General features: G+C 35.1%; 1 protein-coding gene across 1 annotated transcript in view; it reads right to left on the reverse strand.

Annotated features, from left to right (window-relative positions):
* Nucleotides 1-744: 744 nt before the first annotated feature.
* LOC145977693 (phospholipase ABHD3-like) overlaps nt 745-27,859 on the reverse strand; it is a 34,737-nt gene continuing 7,622 nt past the window's right edge. The window contains exons 3-8 of the mRNA XM_083109907.1: nt 22,503-22,713; nt 17,345-17,457; nt 15,789-15,968; nt 13,469-13,520; nt 9,579-9,744; nt 745-6,397 (exon numbers count right to left, since the gene is read on the reverse strand). Of these exons, the coding sequence (XP_082966033.1) occupies nt 6,219-6,397; nt 9,579-9,744; nt 13,469-13,520; nt 15,789-15,968; nt 17,345-17,457; nt 22,503-22,713 (901 nt within the window). The 3' untranslated portion in view covers nt 745-6,218. The remainder of the gene's footprint in view (nt 6,398-9,578; nt 9,745-13,468; nt 13,521-15,788; nt 15,969-17,344; nt 17,458-22,502; nt 22,714-27,859) is intronic.

Genomic DNA, 27,859 nt, shown 5'->3' on the forward strand with positions numbered 1-27,859 from the left:
TGGTCACATTATAATGTGCACAACCATACACACTTTTGCATTACTCATCTGTAATTATACACCATATAAGAAATTTACACAACCTTCTCTTTTCATTTACATTGCACTATTCACATTCAAAGTTACTCTACATATCACGTACCTAGAGAGTATAATGAAACAATTAATTCTTACTCATTGCTCAAAAATGCCCACCAATGATGGTCCAGGAAATATACATGGATACATGCTTAATGTGGTTAACAAATGCAAACTATAACAAAAGACTTGCATAAAAAGATACAATTTTTCCAAACATAAGGGCAAGCATATAATCTTTTTAAAAAATTATCTTGTTCACATTTTCTAGTAACCGTTACTTTGTTGTAAATTGATTTCAAAATCATATACTTAATCACATTTTCAAATTTTGGAAAACATGATTGTATTTATTTCTTTCTAAATAATTCAATTTCCTTACTAATTTCTGAATTACATGTCACTTTTTCTCAATGCAATGGTCAATGTGTTGAATGTCTAACATATTAAAATTTAATAAATGTAAGGTCATTATTTGAGTACAAAATTTAAAGAAAGCAGACTGACTTTTTATTAATTTGTTTCATTTGCAGATGCAATGGTTTGAATTTTCAACTGTAATTGTATTTAGAAATAATGTCCAATACAAATTGAACTGAGTAATTCATACTACAAACACAGTTGAATTATCTTCTTACACACATATATAATTGTTTTTTTTTAAAAAAAATAAAAAAAATCTTGTTTTCACCTATCAATTTTGGCAACTCACTGTCCACCTTCACAGAACCATTCAGAAACCAAAAAAACCCCTCAAGAATGGGCAAAAATTCCTCATATACTTTGTTATACTTTTACTCTGTCATAAAATTTATTACAATGTATGAATGGCGACAGTGATTTGCTGAAATCAATAAGCACAAAGTTTTTTCTTCTCTGCAAAAGTTACACAGAATTACTGTATATTTGTGTAAAAAGAGAAGTAAACTGATTGATACATTTAACATTAAGGAGGGTCTTTCTTCGTAAACATGATTTTTAACAACACTGTAATTTCTCCTTATTTAAGTTATCTTCGTTCATTAATAATGCAGAATCTAAAATAATGAAAATATTCAAAATGCACTATATTTTATTTCTACAGTACCTATGTTCCAAATATTACCCTCAGGTTTAATTGCATATCCTAAAAAACACATTTCTTCCATGTATACTTAGCAATATCACTATCTTCGAGAAACACTTAAAATATGACGTATCGAGTAAAATGCATGTAACTGCAAAAACAATTTAACTAAATCTGATGCAAATAAAGCTAACCAAACTTGTAAAAAATACACACAACTCCATAATTACACTATCTTACATTGCACTTAGATACTAAAGGTATCACATTCCCTCATGAAAGCATATAAAGCAAAACACATGTAGTATCACGCTAACATGAAAATAACAATTTCATTTTTTTGGTTTACTGATCATAAAATATTAAATATACATTTCAAAGGCAACTTATCAATTCTTAATTTGCGACACAAGTAAGGCAAACTTTATTCAAGTACCTTATCCACATTTTTCAAATATGTCACAAGTGTATCACAATGTTCGCTCCTACCCTGTTTATGAAACAAGTCATCATCTTTTCACATTTGTTGTGTGTTTCAAGTAAGAGTGAGGATAGTAATTCTAATAGATTTGACACATACTTTCATTTATGGTTTTACGTATTGCTTACCGACATGTACAATGTTTTATAATTCAAGGGACTGATATAGAATCTTAAATTAGTGATTCAAAATTATTTTGAATCTTAAACAGTTATCAAAACAACAAATGTTAATAATGAAAGCAAGCACCAACCAAAAAAGCACTAAAATGTTACGTTTCAAGATGTAATACAAACAACCTCTGGATGAAAGATGTGCAACAGAATGTGTGTGTTAGATGGAAAGTTCTTGATTGCAATATAAATTCCAAGAAATTAGAATCAAAAGTAATTGTTCATGTTCTTTTGTATTCATTGTTGTCTAGATATTACCAATAGTTTAACAGGCTTATGTAGGAACAAAACTATTGCAAAAATCTGGGAAACGGCAAAAGTAACCCACACGAAGATTCACGTGAATGCTCTAGAAGGTATTCTAAGCGGATGTAATTTTTTAGAATTTCGAATATCACAGCAGCTTTTTGGAAAGGTAGGAAATTTTGACAACAACTCCACTGGCTTCAGCAAAGCCTTAACTTGCTTACCAATCAGAGGTGAGACCACTGAATTATGGCAGAAGGCAAATTTCATAGCTACTATCCTTCCATAATCAATTTTTACATCTTATTCCTAGAATTTAATAATTATTTCTCTTTCTAATATTTAGTCAGAACGTAATAAAATAAGAGGCAAGGATGACTAAAGAAAATTAATTAGGAAAAAAACAAAACATTGTTTTCTGTTACTTCTTCCTCTTTCTTGGACAGGTCTATAATTCTTGTTGATTTTGGTTATTTTAAGTTTATTTTCTGCTACTTTTGGCTAATTGCAACAATCCTATAATTCTTAAAATCACGTTTGTCTTCCATCAGTAAGCACTACTTGAAACATGTGTTATGTTCACAAACAAAATACAAAACAAATGTAACGTTGGGGGAAAAATAAAAGTCCATCAAACTGACAGCAAGTACAAGACTTGGCAAGGTGTGAATGAAAAGACATTACTGCTGTTTACTGTTATAACAGGTTTGTGGCATTCATTATCATGTCTATGTCTTTTTATACAAATTTGCTATGCAAGGGCTAATAAACGAATACAGTATAACTTAAAATGCTATCTTTGGTAAAGATGCTGAAATTTGTATGCACACAAATATTGTCTTTTCTGTGGTAAGAAACAATAAACACAACATTAAAACAGAATTAAATTAGTACATCGGAAACTGGAACAAGCAGAGGATATCCTAATAGTATGAAAGCACACAAACACATTAGGAAAAAGGTCTGAAGCAAGAAATATCCATTAAAAAGTAAAATAATACAACATACAGGTATGAAGAAGCATAAATAAGTGTGTTTCCATGTAGATATCACAATCCTGTCATTTGTGATTCAACTGTACTTCCTTTTCAATCTATGTGCACTACTGATACAAACTTACATGCTCTATTTCAGTATTTTTAAACAGATTTATTATTTACCACTTGATTATATAAGGAATAAAAAGGATTTCGCATATACAGGGTTTCCACAAAAGAACTCTGAGGTTTTAAAAAATCACATCTAAAGTGAGATGGTAGTCTAGTGTTTTTCAAGCATGTTTAGGAACTTAAAAGATTCTGTTTATGAATGAATGCATCATTAGTTGACACTACTGTAAATTAAATTTTAATCATCAAGTGCTCACGTGTTGTTACACTTGCGATTTCCTAGCAGGTGGGTTGGAATAACAGGGCAGTTCCCATGGCCACCATGATGTCCTGATGTAACCCTTGATATTTTTATGTGGGGATATGTATGCTGAAGAGATTGGTGACCTTCCTCATCTACAAGAAATGATAAACGCAACCTCAGCGACCATAACTCCTGACATGCTGGCAAACACATGGGAAGAGAGAGACACCATTTGAATGTATGCACAGCACATTGAAATTTACTAAATTCAATGTATGCTCTTTCATGTTATCTAAAATGTAAGTTGACTTCGTTATTTCTCATGTGTAAAATTTTGTGTGAATCTCCAGAGTTCATTTGTAGACACCCGGTACTGCAGATGCATGTGACATAAGTTCTAGATTCCTAAATATTTCATAAACCAGCTGCTGGCAAATACATTCAAATTAAGATTGATGAAAAAACAACTGCATGCACTAATTACATTACGATGTGTTGTTAGTAGAATGTTTTCCTTTCATATATAAACTTGCACCACTAATCAATAAAAACACTGGCATAAGGATTTTGGATATTTAACAAACTTTCTGTTTGCCCTTCAAGATTTTTCAATTTCCACAAGATAATAACTAATTCACCACTTTTTATTTACAGTGTTTTTAGTGCTATTCACTGCAAGGTTATAATAAAAAATTAACATGCTCTTCACAGTACAGTACAACAGGAATGCACATCAAAATATATGAATATTATAAAACACATAATTAACATAGTCATGGTTCAGTTTCACACACAAAAGGTAAAGAAAAATTAGATAATGTACAAAAATGTAATTGATTTCTTACAAAAGTAATTTAGGCCTTTTTCTTTGTAATATTCAATGTTCAACAGGTATTTATAATGCATAAAGGAGCCATAAGAATTCAACTGGGTCAATCCATGTAAAATGGTCCATCGCTACTTGATTGACAATTTGTAAACATTGTGTGTGTGATTATTCTTACTTTGATATGTTGTAGTTCAAAATATTAAAGTTCATCGGTTGTAAAAATTCTGCTAGTTCTTCCCATTTTTCTACAGGCTATATTTCATTACACCATTAAGTATATAAGTTAGGATTTTTACAATGTATCATGTAGTACTATATGAGTTTCCAACACACACACTGACCTCAAATTAAAATAATAATAATAATTAAAAAATGGAAAATTCTAAAATCTGTGACCTTGATGTGGGCAAAAGCATTTACGTTTTGGAACTGTATTATACCTTCAATACTTAGAAAAACTGAAATTTAGGTATTCAGAATAAAATTAGAATTGGATACTACACAGTGAAATTGAAGACTGACCAGTGAAAAATGAAAATTTTTGATTTTACATCTCTACAACTAGTAGTGCTGAAATTCTCCCAATTCATACAAAAGTCTGAAACTGCATAAAATGCCATGCATGATGCAACAAATATGGCTGCATACCATAAAAATAATAATGAAATTTACAGCAAAATTATCAATATGAACAAGAAACAAAATAAAATTTTAAGAAATAGCACAGGAACTACATACTATTATTTTGGACCACTTTATATGGGATCTCTTCATAATATTTATAACTTAATCTTCTGTCAATTTGAGAATATGCATTACAAATATCTTGAAATTCAACACCATTGGTCTCTAAAAACTACTAAAGGTTTTGATTTCACTGATCAGATAAATAGCTACGTCACAAAGCACAAAATGTAGATGAATTAAAAATGTAAATACCTGTTTCAAAAGAAAGTAATTTGTCTCATTTGCAATTGCACTTTATCAATACAATATTTGCATTTTAAAAAAGCACCATATTCATGGTAAGTTTCTGAAGAAATATGAATTATTGTATACTTCTATCCAACCACTTCTATAAAATACGATTTGCACACTATAAATTAGATACATATTAAATATGTGATAAGAAGTGGCATAAACACGTCTACTTTCTCCTCTAAAATAGTGGTTCTCAACCTTCATGAAACTGCGGCCCGTTAATTCTTTTTTCAAAAGTCGGAGCCCCGAACTCAACAATTTTACACCTGAATCCCTGCCTTTTAACCTTAATATGTACCCTTGAAATTAAATAACAATAAATTATGGGATTATCATGAAGATTAATAGTTCAATTATATATAGTCTTGCTGCTAAATTAGTTGTACCCAATCTAACGAACCTCTCGTGACCCAGTATAAGTGATGCCAGGGCCCGATACCAGGCCACAGCTCGGCGGATGAGAAACACTGCTCTAAAATTCTTCAGCTACTAGCAAAATACCTACTTAAAAATCTTGCACTAGAGAAAACCAGCATACAGAAGTGGAATACAATAATTAGTGCTCAAAATACCTGCATTTCAATGCAGTTCCCGACTACACTATTGTTACAGTACACAACTAGCACTCATTCCAGTAACAATTATGGGAATTATTATGAAGTGAATTGGTGCTTGAATAAAAAGAGTCAATACAGATATCATAAGGTCTACTTTATGAATTACTATCCAAGTAACTTCTTACTTGTCTCTGATATTAATATAATGAAAACGTTTTATCATGGTATATGTATGATAACTGTTTCAATAAAGAAAAGGCACGCTATTATAATGTCTTTCTGAATTGCAAGAAGAGTTCTGAGCATAATTTACACTACAATATACTAGATCTAGTACCACACAGTGGATGGCATACTATATCACTCATCATTACAAAATAACACACCCTTTAAAATTCATAGCTTGACCTGCAATTTATTTAAATCGTTTAACAATCTAGGGAGAAGGAAACCATCAAATCGTTTTGAAATATTCAACATCTCTTACAATGCCTGTGATATACTGGGTCAAGATCCTGCATATGTAGTGGTTCTGCCTCAATCCAATCCCCTCCAGGAAACCGATGTGGCCCCCTTTCTCTGTCACCACCAGACCAACGTATTTAGATTCTGCTATAGCGTCCAAGGGTAATGCTAAAAATATATATGTATACACACAGGCATAAATATTAAATCGGTAGCTGCAAGTTCTATTACATTTTTGAAAATTAACCTGATACACTGAGGCCTATTTTACACAATAAGGGCCCAACACCGAGCGTGTTTTCAGCAGAAAGTTTAAAATTACACAACATTTTATCTAAAAGTTTATATCTCTGTAAGTATGAGTGCTCAAGTTACAAATTGTAGCAACATTTTTGTCAGTATATACAGTAGTGGCATTAATTCTGGACACTTTTAGTAAAATGTTATTTTTTAAAAAAATCTCGAATGTACAGTAGAAACTATATTCTGTATAGAAATTTTAAACAAGTTTAAAATACATCGTTCAGTAACTTCAATAATTGCATCTGAGTGCAGTATTGTAGTCTGATTATAATTGTTATTGATTTTCAACCAACAGAATGCTTGTGTGCGATTGTTGTATAGTAGGTCAACTTCCAACTGCTGCAAACAATGAAGCTCACACTTAACCCACAGTACAATACAGAAAATACCAATAATCAGAGAACAATGCTGCAATAAGATGAAATTCTTGAAGCTACTGAACAATGTACAACAATGATGCTCCCAGTTGACCTACTATACAACAATCACACACAAGCATTCTGTTGGTTGAGAATAATAATAAGACTACAATGCTGCACTCAGATGCAATTATTGAAGTTACTGAATGATGTCATTTAAACTAGTTTAATATTTCTATACAGAATATAGTTTTTACATTCGAGATTTTTTAAAAAATAACATTTTACTAAAAGTGTCCAGAATTAATGCCACTACTGTATTAGGCTACAAGCCTATGGTGGAAAAAAACTAATTTTAATTTATTAAGTAAAAATCTGATTTTGATACAAAATTTGAACTTTTGAGACCCCCTATGTAGGCAACGCTGGGATGTGACGATTGAAAAGAATAATTGTGTATTGTCTGATGTGTGTTCCATGCGCACTTGCTGCTGATACTTTTGAAGAAACAAAATATTCTAATATTTTAATGTAAAAGCTGCGATTTTTCTTTTTTCGGTGGGAAATTTCCACACTCTGCACCAAATATAGCCAGAATCAAATTAAACTTTACTAATTACTAATTGGATGTCTCAAGGCCGCAATTGAAGCCACGGTAGCTCAGTCGTTAGGGCATCTGACTATCATGCGAGAGACCCGGGTTCGATCGCTGGTGGGGAAGAACCGGGATTTTTTCCACCTGTTCAAGCAGCTCTGGCACCCACCCACCGTCGTACAAAGTGAGTACCTGGAGGAAACTCTGGGGGGTAATGACAGCCAGGGGCATGGTGCTGATCACATCACCCCCACCTTTGGCCCTGATCAAGGAAGTGTGGGGCCCTAACTCCACACCCCCTAAACAGCTTCATGGCATGGTGCAAAGCACAGGGGAGCAATTTACCTTCACTTTATGTCTCAAGGCTCATGTAGCACTCAAAATATATATCTCCAAACATTACGTGAGTCACAGTATATTCCCAAAGTCGGAAAAAACACATGGAACAAGTGTATTCACAGTGTTAGCAACATCATCTACATGTGACACATATGTCATGTACCGGTAGTCAAGGCTTAACATCGGTAATGAATCACATTCCGTGGATTCTGGTTCTTCCAATTTGTCTATTTTCCAAAGACTCTCTGATAGCCTAGTGTCTAATTATGTTACCTTGTAATTAATTTGTGCTAAGTTTCACTAGGTTATATGTATTTTTACTTTTAATTGTATTTAAACTGTGTATTTCTTTTGTATGTATATATATCTCTCTCTTTATGTATTATTTTATATGTAACTTACTCTTGTATATGTAGCTTATTTTTTCATGTATTATTATATTGTGTAGGTGATAGACCAGCCATATGCTGAACCTAACCCATTTAATAAATTATCATCATCATCATCATAATTGTCCCACTTTAAAGTGTACATCTACTCCTGATTAACTTATCTGTGCACAAGAATAACAATAATAACCAGTGGCACAACAGCCCTTGAGGGCCAGGGCCTACGTACCAACTGCTGGCCTCATTCCCACATGCTTCAGCAGAGGTGGATGATCATCCAATCAGTGGTCAGCACGACGAACCCCCAGTCGTTGTTGTAGGTTTTCGTGATTGGGTAATGCTACTCATCCGTAGCTCTCCAATTTCCTCATGATAGTGGATGGCCACCAGCCCAAACCCTGGCCGAAATCTCAGGAGAAAAGTTGTTACGCTGTCCCCAGGAGACTGGAACCTACATGCGTCCCGTAGCCTGAGCCCAAAGTGCATTTTTTCCCGAAAAAACCAAACAGTTCTTTTTTTGTTTTAAACATGTTTTTAACATTTTAAACAGTGTTTTAAAGAAGAACTGAAAAAACATGTTTTAAAGAAATAAAATGTTTAAAACATAATGTTAAGAAGATGTATTTTCTAAGAATAATGATTAATAAGGAATTTCTTAATAATGCAAGGAAGGAGTATGCTCCTAGTGATAAAAGTAAATGCTTGACTAACTTCTTAAAATACTTATTGTTAATCTTAAAAGTTAAATCTCGCATGTAGGCTCTTCAAGAAGCTTCAACTAATGCACAGTTGCCAGGTCCAACTCTATCCACGGGGTAGCTACTCTGTTTTTCAGAATACAACATTTTTTTGTGAATGCAACAAAATGTGTCACTAATAACTGTGTGCAGTGTATTAAGTGAGGAACAAAATTATTTCATTCATATAGTATTCAATTTTAATTTTTTTATACACTTGTACCCAGGCATTTTAAAGAGGCCCACGGGTACTCATCACGACATGTTTCTTTGTTAACTGATTATACATTTCAGCCACTCAACAGATTTTTGTGCAGAATAAACAAAATCACATGGAATGAATGAAAATTCAAAGTTACAAAACACATAAATAACCACAAACATCAAGTATCAAAATGTGTTTTAAACAAGTCTGAAAAAAACATGTTTAAAACACATCGTTTTAAATGTTCTAAACATTCGTAAAAAGCGAAGCCATGTGTTTTAAATGTTGTTTTAAACACTTTTGTATACTTCGAACAAACAGCCAAAAAGTTGGATTCATATTGTTCATATATCATCTTGAAACAAGAACCCATTTAACACACTAGAAGAGAAAATGCCTCAGTCTGACTATCTAGAACTCACCTTCCAAGGGCTGGAATGGGTCATCAGCAGCATTCAAACAAAGCAGTGGTGTTTTGATCATCTGGATTTTGTTGTGGATTGTGGCTGCTGAGTAGTAGTCATCAACGTCCTTGTATCCAAACTGCTTGGCTGTGAAGGTGGAGTCAAATTCTCTGATGGTTCTGCTCTGAAAAATCAAAATAGATTTGTTAATCTCATAAAAGTGTTGAGTGCTGAAATGGAGTTCAAATTTGAGACATTAACCACTTGTCTGACACATTATTTTCCCAAAAATGGTCCATATTTTACACATTTTTTTTATTGTGTGTTTGTAATGTACCAATATCGACAATTAAGGAACAGTAACAAAATTCTATTTTTGGGGTCAAATAAGGTCAAAACTATTCAAAAATTCTTCATAATGATTAACCAGAGTTAAGTCGTAGATATAAGGAACAAATGTTTGAAAATAGCATATAAACTGTCGAAAATAAAATGTCTTCACATTTTAATGCTGTCCAAGTTTACAGACTATCACACATACTGTCTCACATCAAATGTTACCCACAGTGTGATAAACCCGAAAGCATGGGCTAACACAGAGTGCAACATCGCAATCTGGTCATGGACGTCCGCAGGATTTTTTCCAGGGAGGGGCAAGGAAAGTGTTTTTTTCCAGGGGGGGCAAACAAGTCACATTTTTCCCCAAAAGAGTATAGTTCCCTAAAAAAACATTGCTTAAATTTGAATTTATGGTGTTAATGCAATAATTAACACATATTATTGTGGCTAAAATGAAATTATATGTGTGAAATACATAATTTTTGGTTGACTTTCATTTTCCAGGGGGGTGGGGGCATGGCCCCACCTTGCCCCCCCTTCCGGACGCCCATAAATCTGGGCAATAGTATCTTGACTCGCGACGAATCTTCTTTCCTCTCGCATCACTGGAAAGGCGACAACTACGTAGTGTCATGGGAATCCGGTAGATGGCAGCAGTACCTCAACAAGCTATCTACACCTTCCACCTAGTGGCCAGAATGGGAATTAACACCTATTAAAGCCCAAACGAGACTGTCTGGGTAGGCAGAAAAGTGCACTGTAGTTGTACAATTTTAACGAGATAACTCTGGTAAATAATATGTAAAGCAAAAACAAATTCAGAGTTAACTCCGGTTAATCAGGCAACTTGTTAAATGAAACTTTACTGTAAAATTACATGCAAATAATTCTAGGTACATACAAGACTTTGTTAAAAATTATTTTTCTTATATTGTACAACTCAAAAATATGATTAATAACTACTTCCACTTTGTTTAATATTGAGATTGGCTTATGATATTTCTGATATAACACCTCCACAAGTGATTGCTATTTTGTTATTCCTCACACTTTATGAGCCCCTGTCGAGACTTTGCTCATGAATTTTTTGAACCAAGAGTTGGAAAACAAACTCTGAAATAAGCACTGACTGAAAAGTTCCAAGTCTCATCATGAAGGGGTCAAACGTGTCCTATGTCAGTACTCAGTAATTCTTCACAATTTTATGTGAAAAACAGAACTGAGCCAATGTATCGACATCGGTACTGGAAAGTATTGGTCGGAATTTCTTCACCGACACCAACTGATACGATTCCAGCATTTTCATCTTTCACGGGGACTGCAAAAATGGTGCACAACATTTTCGAGGAGTCAAATTATCTTGGAAATTGCACAAAAGTTTCTTTTTATTATGTACCAGTCTTGTGTGAAAAACTGGATTTTCACAATTGCAAAAGAGGTATTATAACATTCTGTTGTATTTTCTTGAATGTTCTAAAGCAAAAGTGGAATACTTGCAAACTAATATTAATCAATATTTTGAACGACTATTAATTAATAATTAAAGTAAGTCTTGAAGCTTTTCTAGCGACAAATGATGAAAGGATTCTCTCGGGCTATCGACCAGGTGAGTTGTGGAAAAGATTACAAGCTTTTGGGAGCTAACGTCACTCTCTCCTTCTACCCTCAACATGAAAGTAACGTTGGCTCTGTAAAGCTTGGAATCTTTTCCACAACTCATCTGGTCGATAGCCCGAGAGAATCTTTTCATCATAATTATTAATTAGTACAATTCTCAAGCATTGGTGGAAATCAGTAAAGAGTACTTGCATCAGTATGGGTTCATGTGGTATTGGCTCAGATACAAAGAAAATCCCTTGTGCAATGGAATACACTTTGTAAAGAAAAAATAGCATCACTTCATTATTTTTAGTTTTCGGCATTTTTCTCCTGCATTTTCGGCTGTTTTAGTGATTACATTCGATTTAACGATTTATTCTCCTACCTGTTAAATAAAATACAATATTTGTTCGATATATCTATTATTTAAACTGCGGTTAAGTATATGCAGCACTTTCACAACTAATAACAAAATTCAAGTAAATGATGCTTGCAGAAGGTATTCGCAAAAGAACAACTTTTGCAAGTGGATATACTGATGTATCACAATATGTCAATTTCTAATTGTAGTACGTAAATGCACAGACTAGTACCAAGTGTGGCCACCCCTGATCTTCCTAAGTGCTTCCAATCTTTGACGTATGCTACGAATGAGAATTTGACAATATGCGACATCAATTTCATGAAACCAAGCATGTACAATTGCTTCCACAAATCCCGGTTTTGACTTGTAAATCTGTTTACCTACTCTCGTGTACACAATGGCCCGCAAGCTCTCTATGGGGTTCATGTCTGGGGAGTTGGGTGGCCAACAATATCTTTGAATATTTATATCACAAAACCAGTTATTCACCAGCTGTGCAGAGTGACAGGTCACATTATCATCTAAAAAATAAAGTAATTCAAATTCTGCGAAGAAAAGTGATCTGATACAGTTTGTAGAACTTTCTAGCAGAGGATTTCCGTAATAAGAATACATTGATGCTATTTTTTCTTTACAGTGTGTACAAACAAATTTATTTGCAACAGGTTTCTTATCCTTGTTCACTTTCTTGTTTCCTACAACTTTCTTAAGATTGTTTTATAAATTAGCACTGAGGCTATTTACCTTCACTACACTGCTAAGTTTTTCTTCTTTCATAATATCTGCATTATTAATGATCTTTGACTTCTTAAAAAACACTTGAAATGACACATTGTCAACTGTTATATGAACATGTTGACATGGATGTATTTTGCTCTAGCTCATATTTTCCCATGGACCGACGTTTCAACTGTCCCAGTTATACTGATTTCCAGATTCATATTATCTTGACATCTTTAACATTGCACAATTTTCATTTGCTGACAAACAGCTTGTTATTTTCACATAATAATCATCACTACACTTAATGTAACAACTCAATTGTCCACTGTAAAGATCAGAAGGAATTTACACAGGTTGGCGGTAGCGTTCACAGCATACTTTCAGTAAGAAATAACGATGATGCTGGCAACAGTGTGCAGGTGACAACTATGTTGTTATATTGTGCACAAATTGCCATTTGCAGATACTGTGCTTTAGTTGTTGCTCTGTGCAGGGTGGTGGATTTCTTGCAATGGACCTTGTCATAAAAAGTGATCTCCTGTTATGGTGACAACCTATGGCCAGCTCGGTCACCGGACTACTTCTTGTGGGAATTTCTTACACAAGAAGTATTCTAACCACACCCTGGCAGATCTTGGAATTGAAGGATTTCATTAGTAAAATGTCATTAACAGTATCCCGACAAATATACTCATTTATCAAGGATCATATTCACACATGAATTAGTAAATGGCATTCTTTTCTGTACAATTAGGTCCAAGGGTCAATCAATAAAAATACTTTTTGCCACATATAATTGCGACTTTAAATTATGCTATGTACGATGCAACACTATGTACAATAAAAACTTAAAAACTATTCAAGCTGGTGTGATTTTTATTACCTTAAACACATGATCAATATTCCACTGGCCTTCTTGAAAATGGTGTTTCAAACTGGAAAAGAAATTCTGTGTAAATACACATGCATACTTAAAGAATTTAATAATTATATAATATTCAAATATTTAATAATTACATTCTTCTTACAATGATAATAATACTACAGTGTGTCTGAAAATTCATGCAACTGAGACTATGAAGATACGTAACATTTGTACAAAAAGCGATAGAGCCATGAAAACTTCACCGAGTATTAACATTGTCTTTGTGGATATTATTTAAACATTAAATAAGAAAATGATTCTCTACACGAATGTTCAGTACCGGAAAAAAGGTTACTAAGGTGCATAAGAGTAAAATATCAAAAACAGCCTCTATGGTGCACGCTATGTTGAAAATTCATGCAGTTTAGATTGAAAGTCATATATTTCCAACACCTTTCCATTCTTTCTATGTGCACTAATAATGGAGTTGCCTATGGGATTAGACTTTTGAATCACCCTTTATTTTTAAGAACTGGAATGCAAATATTGGGTTGGCCCATAAGTTCTGGCATTTTTTTTTAAGTGTAAATTTTGCGTGAAAAATAAAATGTGTTGGCAATGTGTTTTATGTTATTCGATAGAGAATTATGTGCTCTACAAAATAGTGTGTTTAGTTTTTTTATGCTGATATACTCTTTGTTCTTTTCAGGTCATTATAATGGAGTGTCAAGTCGACAAAAAAGAGCATTTCCGACACCTTCTGCTTTTTGCATTTAATCGAGGTGCCAAAGCCACAGAAGCTGCTCGAGAGATTTGTGAAGTGTATGGTGAAGAAGCGATGCCTCTTAGGATGGCTCAAAATTGGTTTAAGCGATTCAAAGACGGCAATTTCGACCTCAAAGACATGCATCGCACTGGACGCTCCGTTCAGTTCGATGAGGAGCGACTGAATCAGCTTATTCATGAAGATCCATGCCAAACAATGAGGGAATTGGCAGAGATAATGGAATCCTCCCACAGTACCATAGAGTGTCACTTTCACTCGATGGGAAAGGTTCAAAAGTTGGGTGCATGGGTTCTGCATGATTTGAACGACAACAACAAAAATCAAACGAGTCACGGTCTCCGCCGGTTTGCTTGCCCGTCATCGGTCAACTCATGGACACAATCAGCGATTCCTCTACCGAATTGTTACCGGCGAGGCATCGCTTCTTCGTCACACTTCACAAATCTCTCAAGCAGCTTCTCTGGCTTTGGCACCTCGATGAAACGCAAAAAGCAGAAGGTGTCGAAAACGCTCTTTTTTGTCGACTTGACACTCCATTATAATGAACTGAAAAGAACAAAAAGTATATCAGCATAAAAAAACTAAACACACTATTTTGTAGAGCACATAATTCTCTATCCAATAACATAAAATGCATCACGCAAAATTTTCACTAAAAAAAAAAATGCCAGAACTTATGGGCCAACCCAATACATATCTTCTTTATGCAAATTAATTCAAACAATATTGCATTTAATTTTCATTTTATTAAACTTTTACTTTTTAATTAGTTCATCTACCAAAATATGTTATCATGCATTACCTAACCTAACATAAATCTAATATAACTCCAGATCTCATTGGCATCCCATTTTAAAATTTTGTAGTTATCGAGTAATAGTGAATGACAAAGTTTTTTGCAAAAAAAAATTAAAAGACTAGTTTTTGAGAAAATGGCTATCAACATTTTGATTACGCCACCTTCCATGGTTTTCTATTGTGACTTGTGGGTGTAATCTCTCATATGAAAGAGCCCTACAAGACCTATCCAACACCGTCTTAATCACTTCTATAGGTGCAGAATTATTGAAATTGAAAGTTAACAAGATGTTGAAAAAATGGCCAAAATTCCTTTAATTTCAGAAATACAAACTTTGCATATTCTCCTACCTCAGGTGCCCCTTCCAGTATGCAAAATTTCAAATGAATCAAAAAAATATAAGGTTTAGGACCTTGTTGATTTGACATGGAATGACCCAATAGTTGAAGTTTATTGTACAAAAATTACCTGGTGTAGGCAAGTTAATCTTTTTGTAAAGAAAGGAGTTGGTTCATTACAACAATTTTGAATATGCACAAAGGAAAATAGCATATGTATAAAGACAAGAACAATAAACTGCATTTTAGTTGTTTTTCTATTTGAAAAAAAGCCTTCCCATTGATAAAAAAGGTAAAATGAACAACCTTGATAGAAACTATAAATATTTTATACATATATGCATAATTATCATTCATATGCTCACGTTCCTTAATAATTCTAATATAATTAATAATTTTGAGTGGTCTACTTACTTCTGGAGAACGCTGCGAAGGTTTGAGCACAGATGATAATTGAGAAGCAGATTTATCACTGGCTTCTCAATGCTCTCCACTCCTTTTGCCACATTCCATGGAACAGATATAACCATGCAGGCTGTGAGCTTCTCGGCTGCCTCCGACCCCTTTGCCGCTAAGTAATTGCCAAGGATGAGCCTATGAAATTCACAGTGAACATAAATGTAACAAAAAAATACATCTTGAGCATGCACAGTAACTATTATGAACACTTTTGTTCAAAAGTTTGTCTACAGAATTACAAGTACTTTAAATATTTGCACACCTGGTCTCTGGAATACCATGCCACTTTTGTTATTATTTGATAAAGAAGGGAACGCCCGAAGTAAGCCCATCTCCACCTGCATACATTAGTGTCCTGGTACCTTAAAATATACCAGGACATCAGTTACATGAATTTAACGGTTTTTTAATGTCCCTTACTTATTGGTAATATATTGATACAATATACATGAGAAAATAACATACAATACAAATAATAAAATATAGTATTTTATTTGTTTATTTTTTATCGTTCTGGAGACCAAAACTATATTAAGTACCTCGTGAGTGAGGAGAGCAATGATTGAACAGTAGGTGTGAGGTCTGTTATTATTTTTATTCTATAATTATTGCTGCCATTAAAATTGAAATTTAAATATTGTGATTGTGTCGGCAAATCCAGTGTTATCAGAATGGGTATTTGGTTTGAAGTGAGATTTTGTTTCCCTTATTCTGCCACTGCTCTACAAGCTGAGCCAGCCTGACTTTTCCCTGATTTTTCACTTCTACTGTTTTACCTTTGTGGGAATTGTGTGAAGCAGTGATACCGCAATGGGTTGTTTGGTTTTAAGTCCACTTTATGCATGGAAAAGCTAATTGGGACTGGACCTACAGTTTAAATTGGAATCCGAACCACTGTGTGCCTCCATCCGGTATTGAACCCATGACCCCTTGATTACAAAGCAATGTCGTCACTACCACACCATCGGAAAGACCTGATACCGCAATAGGATCTGTTCGAAATGTAGGATAATATTCAGCTCCATGCTACAAGCTACCTGCAATCAAAGGCAACAGGTTCAATTGCAGTATCATAATTCCCATGCACGTGAAACAGTGAAAATGTAAAATCAAGTGAAACCAAGGCTGACATGATAGTTCAGCTGTATGTTGAAAATTTGGTTCAAGTTCTGGTTGAGTCTAAAATTTTCATTAGAATTTCTACAACTTTCAGATGTCAAATTTGAACTGATAGAGCACCTATATAGGCACCTAATTATTCTCACAAACTAGTAAAAATAAATCACAGATGGTAACACTGCTATCGAATAACCAATGAAGTGCACTGAGGAGTAACAAATCAAGCAGTGATAGATCTATCAATCTGATACCCTATTGTTTTGTCGAAGCCGCAGTTCATATGTAACACACTTTCATGTGCTTCTCATCCCTCGGTACAATCAGCAGGCAGGGGTTTTTACCTTTCAAAGCATAAAGAAATGTTCCAGAAAAATATTCTGCCATCTACTTACCCACCCATGGAAACACCTATGCATATTACAGGCGCATCTGGGTGAAGAGTCTTCACATGGTCGATGACATCTGACAAATCTTCAAAGTTGGAGGCACAGTATGTTCTTGGTGTCTGGAAGACAAACAGATTTTTTTTTTTTGAGTTTATTGTTTCAGTTCCATTGTCCTTCCAATGCCAAAACCATCAATGTGCTAAATCTTACATTTCAGATCAATGCATTTTAATATTCAATATCCCGGATAAAAAACAACAAGTTTTACATTAGGATAAATGTTGTCATTGGTACTTATTATGACTGTATATTAGGCAATTAGCATGCGAATGTGACAATAAGAAGTAGTAGAAACTGCACTAGTTAAAAAAGTCAAAATTTACATATTCATGGTTTCGGCATTGGAACAACAACATATTTCTAATCCACCATCAAGGTTCATATCAGTTAATTTAAAACTTCTAGAAAAGTAGGGTATTTTCAGTGGAGTGTAAACTGCAGTAGCAAATTTGTTTAAAATTACTCTTTGTGTAAATGTTCAGTGAAATTAGTAAATTTTTTATGTAATAATAATGGAAAAAAATATGAACATTTAGTGCCCTTTTGATTCCTGGAATGACTTTTGTCTCAGGTGGTATTTTTTGGTGAAAATATCCATGCATGAAACAACTCTGGAGCTCACCCAGCCTCTTTTACAATGGATACTTGGTAGGACTAGGGAGTAAAAGCATTTGGAGTATGGTGCTTTCATATCACCTCTGACATGGTGCAATGCACAGAGGCTTTGTCTTTTTATTAGGCTTCCAGGACAGGAATTACAATTTAAAGTGGGATCCAAACAACAGACCAACGTGCCTCCACTGCAGATCAAACATGGGATCCCTTGATTACAAGGCACTATAGACGATGCCCTAGTACTTACTGGAAACTAATCCATGCTATGAAATTTAGTTTCAAAGATAGAAAATAGTTTTTCGAAAGCTCAAAGGGACAAAAACAGACTTTAAATAAAGAAATGTTTTGTAAAAGGTGTTCCCTTCGATTTCCACTATTCACTATAAAAGTCTATCCCTGTGTCTTTACAAGTGCAAAGGTAAAGTTATTCTACAGCATTGCTAAAGTTTGTTTTAAGGTTTTAAGTCCACTTTTTGCACAGATAGGCACATAGTGGTTAGACTTACATTTTAACATGGGGTGCATCTACTTACCCTCTTCATTACCTCTGTCGTTAAGGCACAAAGAAGGGTGGATGTACAACCCAACACATTCTCTATTATAGTCACACAGTATCAGGGTGGCTACTCTAGGACCATGATAAAATTCAAGTATAATTCCCGGTTTTCAAGGCGAACTTTCCAAAAATTCAAGCAGATGTTTTCTCTATTTCAACCTTCCATATTACCACCTCTCAACATCAACACACAAATATCTTCATTAAATTAGGCACACGCCAGCGAAAATACAGGGGAAGCCAGGCTGGGCAGCTCAGTGGTAGAGCAATGGCACGGATTGCCAGAGACCAGGGTTTGAGTCCTGGTCGAGCCTGCATTTATCACTGAAAATCTACAAATATCTTCATAATATAAAGGGTCTATGTGATACCAACATCTGAATATTATAATTCAATTAAACGGGATACGTAATATAATTAAAATATTTAATTTAAGGTGCTGAGTTTATATTTACAATCAGAGGCGGAACTATTTTTGTCTGAGCGGGCAGGGAGAAAGTGCCAGGATAAAGGTACTACTACTACTACTACTACTACTACTAATAGTGTTAATAAAATATTATTATAACATTCTTAATATTATTATTATTGATTGATTTATTTTGGCGCTTTAAGTCCACTTTATGCACAGAAAGGCTAATCGGGACTGGACCTACAGTTTAAAGTGGGATCCGAACCACTAGGTGCCTCCACCGGGTATCGATCCTGGGACCCCTTGATTGGAAGGTGACAACGCTACCACTGCGCCATCGGGGAGGCCATATTATTATTATTGATTTGTTTTATTTCGTTTCTTCTGCCACGTTTGGCTAATTGGCTAATCATGATGAAATTGATGAATGGACAGTCACAAACAAAAAGGTAGAAGTTGGTGCTAAAGCATTTATGTTCGAACAAACGATTTCAATTATTTTTTCTCCACATGGCACAGTAGTTCGGATCCCACTTTAAACTGTAGATCCAGTCCCGATTAGCCTTTCTGTGCATAAAGTGGACTTAAAACCACAAATGAATCAATCAATTTACAACATTTTTCATTTAGATAGTTCGGCACCCAGGGCCGACTCCCGTTGCCTCCTAGGTATGGATATAAACTTGATAAGACCAAGAAAATTTTACGAAAATAATTTTTATTTGCATAAAATGTGAATAGGATTTTGATTACAAAAAGTTGTAATTTCTCACATCTACAGTGAAAAATTTAAGTAGAATTCACGCATAATTCCCGGAATTCAAGGAATTCCCGGTGAGTAAGCCACCCTGAGTATGTAACATAATCAGCAACCTGCTCCAGCTGCCTTTACTCTCCAGGGTTGACCCCAGATATATGCTGATTTGATGCTGAATGAGCCTCAGAACTGTTTTGTGAGCTGAATCCACCACCATGGAAATTGAACCTGTATCACACACGCAGCAGACAAGATGTTATGTGTATATTCCATTATGTTCCCTTTCTTAGAGAATCTAAAGATAGCGCTTACCTGCAATGTCGTTTGGACATTATCCACTGCCTATCCCCCATCCAGCGAAAGAACCAACTTGAAATTCTATTTTTATCTTTTCCATCCAAAGACAGACATGAACCCTCGAACCAATCGGCTTGGTCTAGTCCCCATGGGGAGGGGTATACTGCTTTGCCAAACTTGTACCTGACAGCAAAACAGGTGGCAAATGCATTCCCAGCAATGCCAAGATGTGGCTAAGCCTAACGGTCGCCGCCGAATATCAAACAAATGGGTCTCCTCTGATTCTCTCTCTCACCTTGAACTGCGAGTGAAGGGTGCATGCTGACAGCAGGTGTCATTTATGACTGAGCAAAACTCAGGCACGCGGCAACACTACTTTTTTCCAGTTCGGACCTCCACCATCTGGAGACGAAAAGCCTGGGTTTGTCCAAGTTGGATCTTTGGCTGGATGGGGAAAACTTTACCCTAACACTACATTTCGAAAAAAATCTCTTCTCTCGCTGAAGACTTTTTTTTTTTTTGCTTGATAGAGATTTTTAATTTGCAAAATAATATAATACTTCAAAATAGGGTTGAGACAATACTGACCGATACTTTTCTGGTGTCGATGTATTTCATATGGTCCACAGGGCACCTTTACAGAAACTAATTATCCTGGAAATTATGCAAAATGTGAAATTTCAATTTGTTTTGCACCAGTATTGTGCGAGAAATTGATTACAGTAGGTTGCATTAAAGAAGTATTGTAATATTCCAATTTACTTCTTTGTTAAAAATAATGAGCAACATTGCCGCGGTGGCTCAGTCGGTAACGTGTCTGACTACCATGCTCAAGGTCCCAGGTTCGATCCCCGCCCGGTTCAAATCCGGGAACTTTTCTATCCTTGGAAACGGCCCCAGCACCCACCCAGCGTCGAATGACATGGGTACCTGGGGGAAACCCTGGCGGGTAAAGGCGGTCAGGGGCATGATGCTGATCACATCACATCCACTCATGACCGGATCAAGGAAGTGTGGGGCGTTACCCCCACACCCCCTATACGCCTTCATGGCATGGTGCTAAGCACAGGGTAGCACTTTACCTTCTTTGTTTTTTTACATTGCACTCAGTTTTGGCCTGATTCAATGGTATCATATAATACCCTTGTCTTATTAGCTGTGCCTAAACATAAATTGAGAGTATTTGAAAATAAGATCCTTAGGAAAATATTTGGACCTAAAAGGGATGAGGAGACAGGTGAGTGGAGAAGGTTACATAATTTAGAACTACATAATTTGTATTCATGTCCAGATATTATTAGAATAATTAAATCAAGAAGACTTAGGTGGGCAGGCCATGTGGCACGAATGGAAGAGGAAAGAGGAGTTTACAGGATTCTTGTTGGGAAACCTGATGGTAATATACCCGTAGGAAGGCCAAGACAAAGATGGAGGAACAACGTTGAGATAGACCTAAAGGAAATCGGTAAGGATGTAAAAGAGTATATAGATCTTGTTCAAGATAGGAACAGATGGAAAGCCTGTTTTGCTGCAGCCATGAACCTTCGGGTTTAAGAAGGCTAGAGAGTTAGTTATCTTATTAGCTGAAGACAAAGAGAATGGCATTTTACTGCTAATAATAAAAATAAAACTATTCCTCAACTAAGGGATCATATCATTTAATAAAAAGGTCGTAACTTTTATCTCTAGTGGTGAAATTATATCAATGTCCCTCCCACATTACTTCTTTATTACAAAAATTACATTACTTTATTAAATGAGCCACGGTGGTTTAGTTGGTAGGGCATTTGACTGCCATGTGGGAGACCTGTGTTCGATTCCCAGGATGGATGATCAAAGGTTGGAATTTTCCAGACTTCTTTACGAGGATTCCACTTCAGATTTTGCAGTTAGTGACAATTTGAATCTCAATAAAAAGTTTTAAAGTTATTTTTCATTAATTACTTCTATATTATGTATTGAAAATATGGTTTTAGTAATTTTATTACAATGTTTAATTTTTTCGTACTTTAGTACGTATTATACGACTACCTTATATGTCTACGTTAAATTATATTCCCACCTAACCTAACCTTGAGTGTTTCTTTTGCTTTCCCAGAAAATAGACTGTCTGAAATGAGGTGGTCTGTATAATATTAAAGTACCAATAATTTTTACTTTAAAAAATCGTTAGAGAAAAAATCATAAATGTGAGAAAATGAACGTGTAACATATTATATATCTGTGGAAAGAAGTCATCCTATAGATTTCAAAAATGTTTCATAAATAATAACACACTTTGAAAATTATTCAGTAAGACTTTATGAAAACAACAAAATGAAGTCTTCTTTGAAAAACATGTTACTTTCAGGCCTGCCCGGAAAGTGTTACATTGCTCAATTTTCAAGCATCGGTGACTATCCGTAAGAGTATCAGTGTCGGTTAAAAATGGTATTGGCTCAGCCGTGCTTCGTAACTTGAAACTCACCCTCAGAGTGGTACCACCAAGGCCTCTGTTGTTAAACACAACACATCGAACACCAAGCTGCACCGCAGACATGATCATAACCTTTATGTAGTCAGCATCACTGGATCCAGTCAGGCCTGGTAAGAAAAGAATCACCGGATCGTTTGGCCTGCAGCCGTCCTGTACCCAGTCAAGTCCAACTTCACCACCATCATTCATAGGCAGTATTTCCCTGTTGGAACATTAAAAAATTAAGTACATTACCAAAGGATATTTTCTGAAGGGGAACAAATCACATCTAATATGTCTCAAAATACCAAGGGGTATTTATTTACAAAGTATTTATACAGAACAATCCACTGAAGTGTAGACTGCACTATCGGCAAGTGAGGTGGTCATGGCCGTATGTCTGCACTGTAGACTCTCCGTGAATCAACTATGCACTGCCCGTGAATCAACTACGCAAGTTTCAGTAACTAGTTTAAAAGAGTGATTTATTTATGACATGGAACTTTTACATCCGGGAGTCTTGTTTTAAATTGCCTTGAACTTCACGTGCCGATTGAGTTAACACACATGAATCATAAATAAATACACGCTGTGCGGTAGAAAACATTTGCTGAGCCATAACACACTTTGGGGTTGAATACACTAGAAAAAAACAATATGTAACAAGAACTCTATCATTTCACAGTCACCAGACTCAGAGGCGTTGCCTGAAGGGGGTTCACGGAGCACATGAACCCCAACTGAAAACGAAAAACCTCAATTTGTTTTCTTCTCTGCTTTATAAAACATTACATTTCAAGATACTTATTTTACAAAGCAGCTTTTTTCGTTCATAAAGTCTTCACAATGCTTTAAATTTACCAATTTCCTCCGACTGTTGACAAGATAAGCTCAGCAGGTTAGGCAGCGAGAGCCCGGGGCACATCTGGCACTGTGAACTCCTTCTGCTGTATTCTTCCTGCTCCACCAAAGAAGCCGAGAGAAACCAAGTGGGGAAGCTGAAAATCGGAGCACATGCTCCTTACGAAAGAAACTGTCAACAGATGGTGCGGATAGCGGCGGAGGCACAATTTTTTTTGCTATTCGCAAGTATTTTATTTTTCGTTTCCTTTAGCTTTGTATTGGAGAAAAGTAAGCAGTATTTAAGATACAATGCAAGCACTTTTTGCATTATAGTAATTCCTAAGATCTTCGATGCTTTTGCCTAATATCTTTTCTTTCCAATACATTTCACCAAAAATTAAGGCCACAAACATCCTCAACAACTCCATTGCAAAAAGTTGTCGTGCACCCAAAGCCCTGTAGTTGCATGGTGAAGGTTTTGATTTCAAACACTATAATGAGCAGATTTACACTTACATCAACATTTTAAATGTGTTGCTTAAACCTTTACACAATGTCAAAAAGAAAGAAGATGAAGACACTGCTAGTAGAAAATATTATTTATCTTGGTACACATGTAAACGAGTATGGATAAATATCCATTATATTTTTATTGAAAATAAATTATAATTCTTATAAACTCCTACAGGTAAACTTCAGAACAATAATTTTAAGCATCGCAAATTGCAATTCGCATCATGAAGTTTGAGCTTTGCAAGAGACTTACCAATGAAATATAGGAAAGCTGTTGTGGAATTACAAATTGCTATTGAAATTCAAAATAATAATAATAATAATAATAATAATAATAATAATAATAATAATAATTTGACGGTATCATGGTTAGTGGAAATGGTGGTGGGGTTAATTCTTAGGAATAGGTAAAATAATTTCCAACACTAAATAAGGAGAGAAGAAGGCATTTTAATAATTCAAACTGTTTACCTTGTATCTAATTTTTCCTCGTTTTTGAGGGTATTGACGGGTGAGGGGGTTGTTAAGCGGAAACGATAAATCGAAATAGAGGCGGCGATTGGGGGGGGCACTTTTCCCCCCGCACTATGCTAAACCTTACATACAGAGGAAATATACTGTCTTTGACCCCCCCCCCCCTTCTGGTCCTGGAACTCAACAGCTGCCACTGAATTGAAATAAATGAAAATTGATTTGTGTTTCATAAATGATTTTCGATGGGTGCTCTGGCAGTCTCATTCTTCATAAAACAAGCATTATTATATTCATATTTCTTGTTTTACTTTATTTTATTATTTTTTTCCTTGTAGTCTAGAATTTGTTAACTTTCGTCTCACTCACATTTAGCATTTTCTTCTCTGTGATTGTGATCAACGATTGATTTTCTATGTCTTTGTAGCCCATCTCGGTCTGGGGGAGCCTTAAAATTTTATCTTAATTTAGGCTGGGTGTGAACACCAAAATATTTACATCACGCGACGCCACTGGCCAGACTAATAAAAAGGCCACACAATACAAAACAATATTTCTTATCACTTTACAGTTTCCCATCTACTTCTCCACCTCCTCCTCCTCCTGTACAGAAAAAAGGTCAGTGGCACTCTTCATGAATCAACACAAAGACGATCTACTGGGTACACAAAAAGTCACACATTGAATACTTTGAACGTATGTAACTTTTGTACAAAAAAGCAAATGAGACGCAAACCTTTCATGTGTGGATATTTTTAAAACATTAAACAAGAAAATTATTCCCTACATTAACATTCAGTATAGGGAAAAGTTACTAAGTTGGAAAAAGTTCTTGTATGTATGAAGTACAAAAAACATGGGTAACAGTATGGTATAGTGAAAACACATTTCTTCAAATGTACATGAGAAACTACTTACGGAACTGAGTTTCGTGGAAGTGTTTTCTCCCTTCGTTATCGACTTATTCGGCCGGTAAATCATGTATTTTTCGACATTAATGTATCTCCGATGAACGAAAGCTCTTGCCACCATTACTGTCAACTACGTGAATCAAATGTTCCGTGCATTCGATTATGTAACCCCCTGTTAGTGTAGCAATCTCGCGGTAGTTTTACAAGATGACGTGTGAGCGTTTTTTTTTCCAATTTAATTTTCTGTTTGCCTAACCTAACTGAACCTAACCTAACCTTCCGTGAATGGTTTGTTCATCAATTTTCGCTTAAAAACATTCTGTGAATAGTTTGTGCGGCATTTTTCGGTTAATATGTTTGGAAACACTGCATATCAGCTGACCATAGACAACATGAGTCAAGATTTGCCTGCCAAATTGTGTAACGAAAGCAAATTAGCAACGAACAATAAATACTTGTAATATGAAAAATTACGCATTTGTCAGTGAAAAAAGCATAATCCCTAATTCAAAAATGTATCGCTATGCATAACAGTTAAGTACAAATGTAAATAATTAGGAAATAAATGAGTGAAATGTGTTTTCACTATACCATACTGTTACCAAAACATGAATAAAAGACAGCTATGGAGTCTATGTGTATCGATGGTCTCCGTGGGTATTTATCAAACTGATAAAAGAATGATAATTTTTTACACACGTTATGCATTATAGATGGTTTATAGGGTTAATTATGACATATTCATAAGTGTTTTCGAAATTAAGATGTGTACTGGCAACATTGGTCATGCTAGAGGTACCAGGCGTGTGCATGTTATTCTATCAAGGCCCAGATGAAACAAAAGAGTTGAAATTTATGGTAGATGAAGATGTATGTACGTTAGTCTTTTTGTATGATAACTCTTAGCTCCTTTCTTTCATCTGTGCAATCACTGAATAACATAGCCACCAGATGTTGGTCATACCTGCTACTGTTCTCTGACACAACCAATGTTGTCAGTACACATACATAAAAAAATAAAAATATATGAATATGCCATAATTAACCCCACACAACCAATGTTGTCAGTACACATAGACATAAAAAAATAAAAATATATGAATATGCCATAATTAACCCCACAAATCATCTGTAATGCCAAAAATGCACAAACATTTATAATTTTTTATCAACTTGATAACTCAGATCAAGAACACATATTGAAAAATAGTCTTTTATCCATGCTTTTTTATTTACTTCCTACAAAAACCTTTTTAAATCTTAGTAAATTTTCCCCCATCCTGAATGCTCATGTAGAGAATCATTTTCTTGCTTAACCGTGTTGGTCGCGCATGGTCTCTCGTTCTGGGTGTGTGATTTTAACGTCCTTCTTTATCAATGACTGTTTTGTCAATACCCTTCCTCTGTCTACCCAAGTTTGTAACCTTCCTCTTTTACTCCACGATTTTGTTTTCAGTGTTAGTAAGATATTTCAGCCACTAGCGAGGGTTTGTTGAAGCCACTTGCTGTCTGAGTCCATGAGTGGCTATAGATGTACCTAATTCACTGAAAATCCGATATGCCTTTCCATGCCTGATTAACAAAGAGAAATTTTTTATAATTTTATAGAATTTCAATATTTATAGTTTTATAGAATCTCAATTGTTGAAAGAAAAGATCTAATCGTAATAATTGAGGATTTGGCATTTTAGACCATTAATTTGGCACATTTTAAAAACCAAGTTTCTGAGACCATTTGCGACCATCAATGTAACTTTTCTCGCTCGACCAACAAAGGGTTAATATTTTCAAAATATTCACACAGACAAAGATAAAACCCAGTACAAGATTCATGCCTCTATCACTTTTTGTACAGAAATTACATACGTTCAAAGTCTCGGTTGCATGACTTTTTGGACTCCCTGTATGAGATACTAGCAAACTTTTCAGTAACACTTTACTATAGGGGTGACGGATTTCTTACATTTTACAAGAGAAAGTACTTACGCAAATCATTTTCTGTAGCATCGTGGAATTTCGTGAATGTAGTTTTGCTGCATTTTAATGCAAATGCATGTTGTTTTCTGCAAAAATCTCTGTCCGACATGCTGTTTCTGCTGCCGCCTTTGCTTTCTGCACGAGAACACAATGTTCCGTGTGTTAGATGATGTAAACCCCACAGTCAGTGTTTCAAACTCGCCGTGTTTTCACTATAACATGATGTGTCTAGTATTTTTTTATTTTTTAATTTTTTTTTAACTATGCTTGCCTAACCTAACCTAACCTTACGGAAAATGGTTTGTGGGGATAACGTGAATGGTTTGTGGGGTTAATGTGAATGGTTTGTGGGGTTAATGTGAATGGTTTGTGGGGCTAACGTGAATGGTTTGTGGGACTAACATCAACCGTTTATGAGGTATTAGCATAATTTCAAATCCAGGCACAAAAGTAGGTATTTTCCGGTGAACAAGGTTGCAACACTGCATAAATCGACAAAAAACACTCACAACGCACGATGAACCAGTACGCTATTACCATAATGTGTGTTACAGAATCAAAATAACGAGTAACAGTAAGTACTCATAAATGTAAGAAATATACATTACGAGGCGCATCCAGAAAGTAAGTTTCCCTATTTTTTTCCTGTGAAAG

This window comes from Lepisma saccharinum, chromosome 23 (genome assembly GCF_977018435.1).
Source record: "Lepisma saccharinum chromosome 23, izLepSacc3.1, whole genome shotgun sequence".
NCBI classification, from domain to species: domain Eukaryota; kingdom Metazoa; phylum Arthropoda; class Insecta; order Zygentoma; family Lepismatidae; genus Lepisma; species Lepisma saccharinum.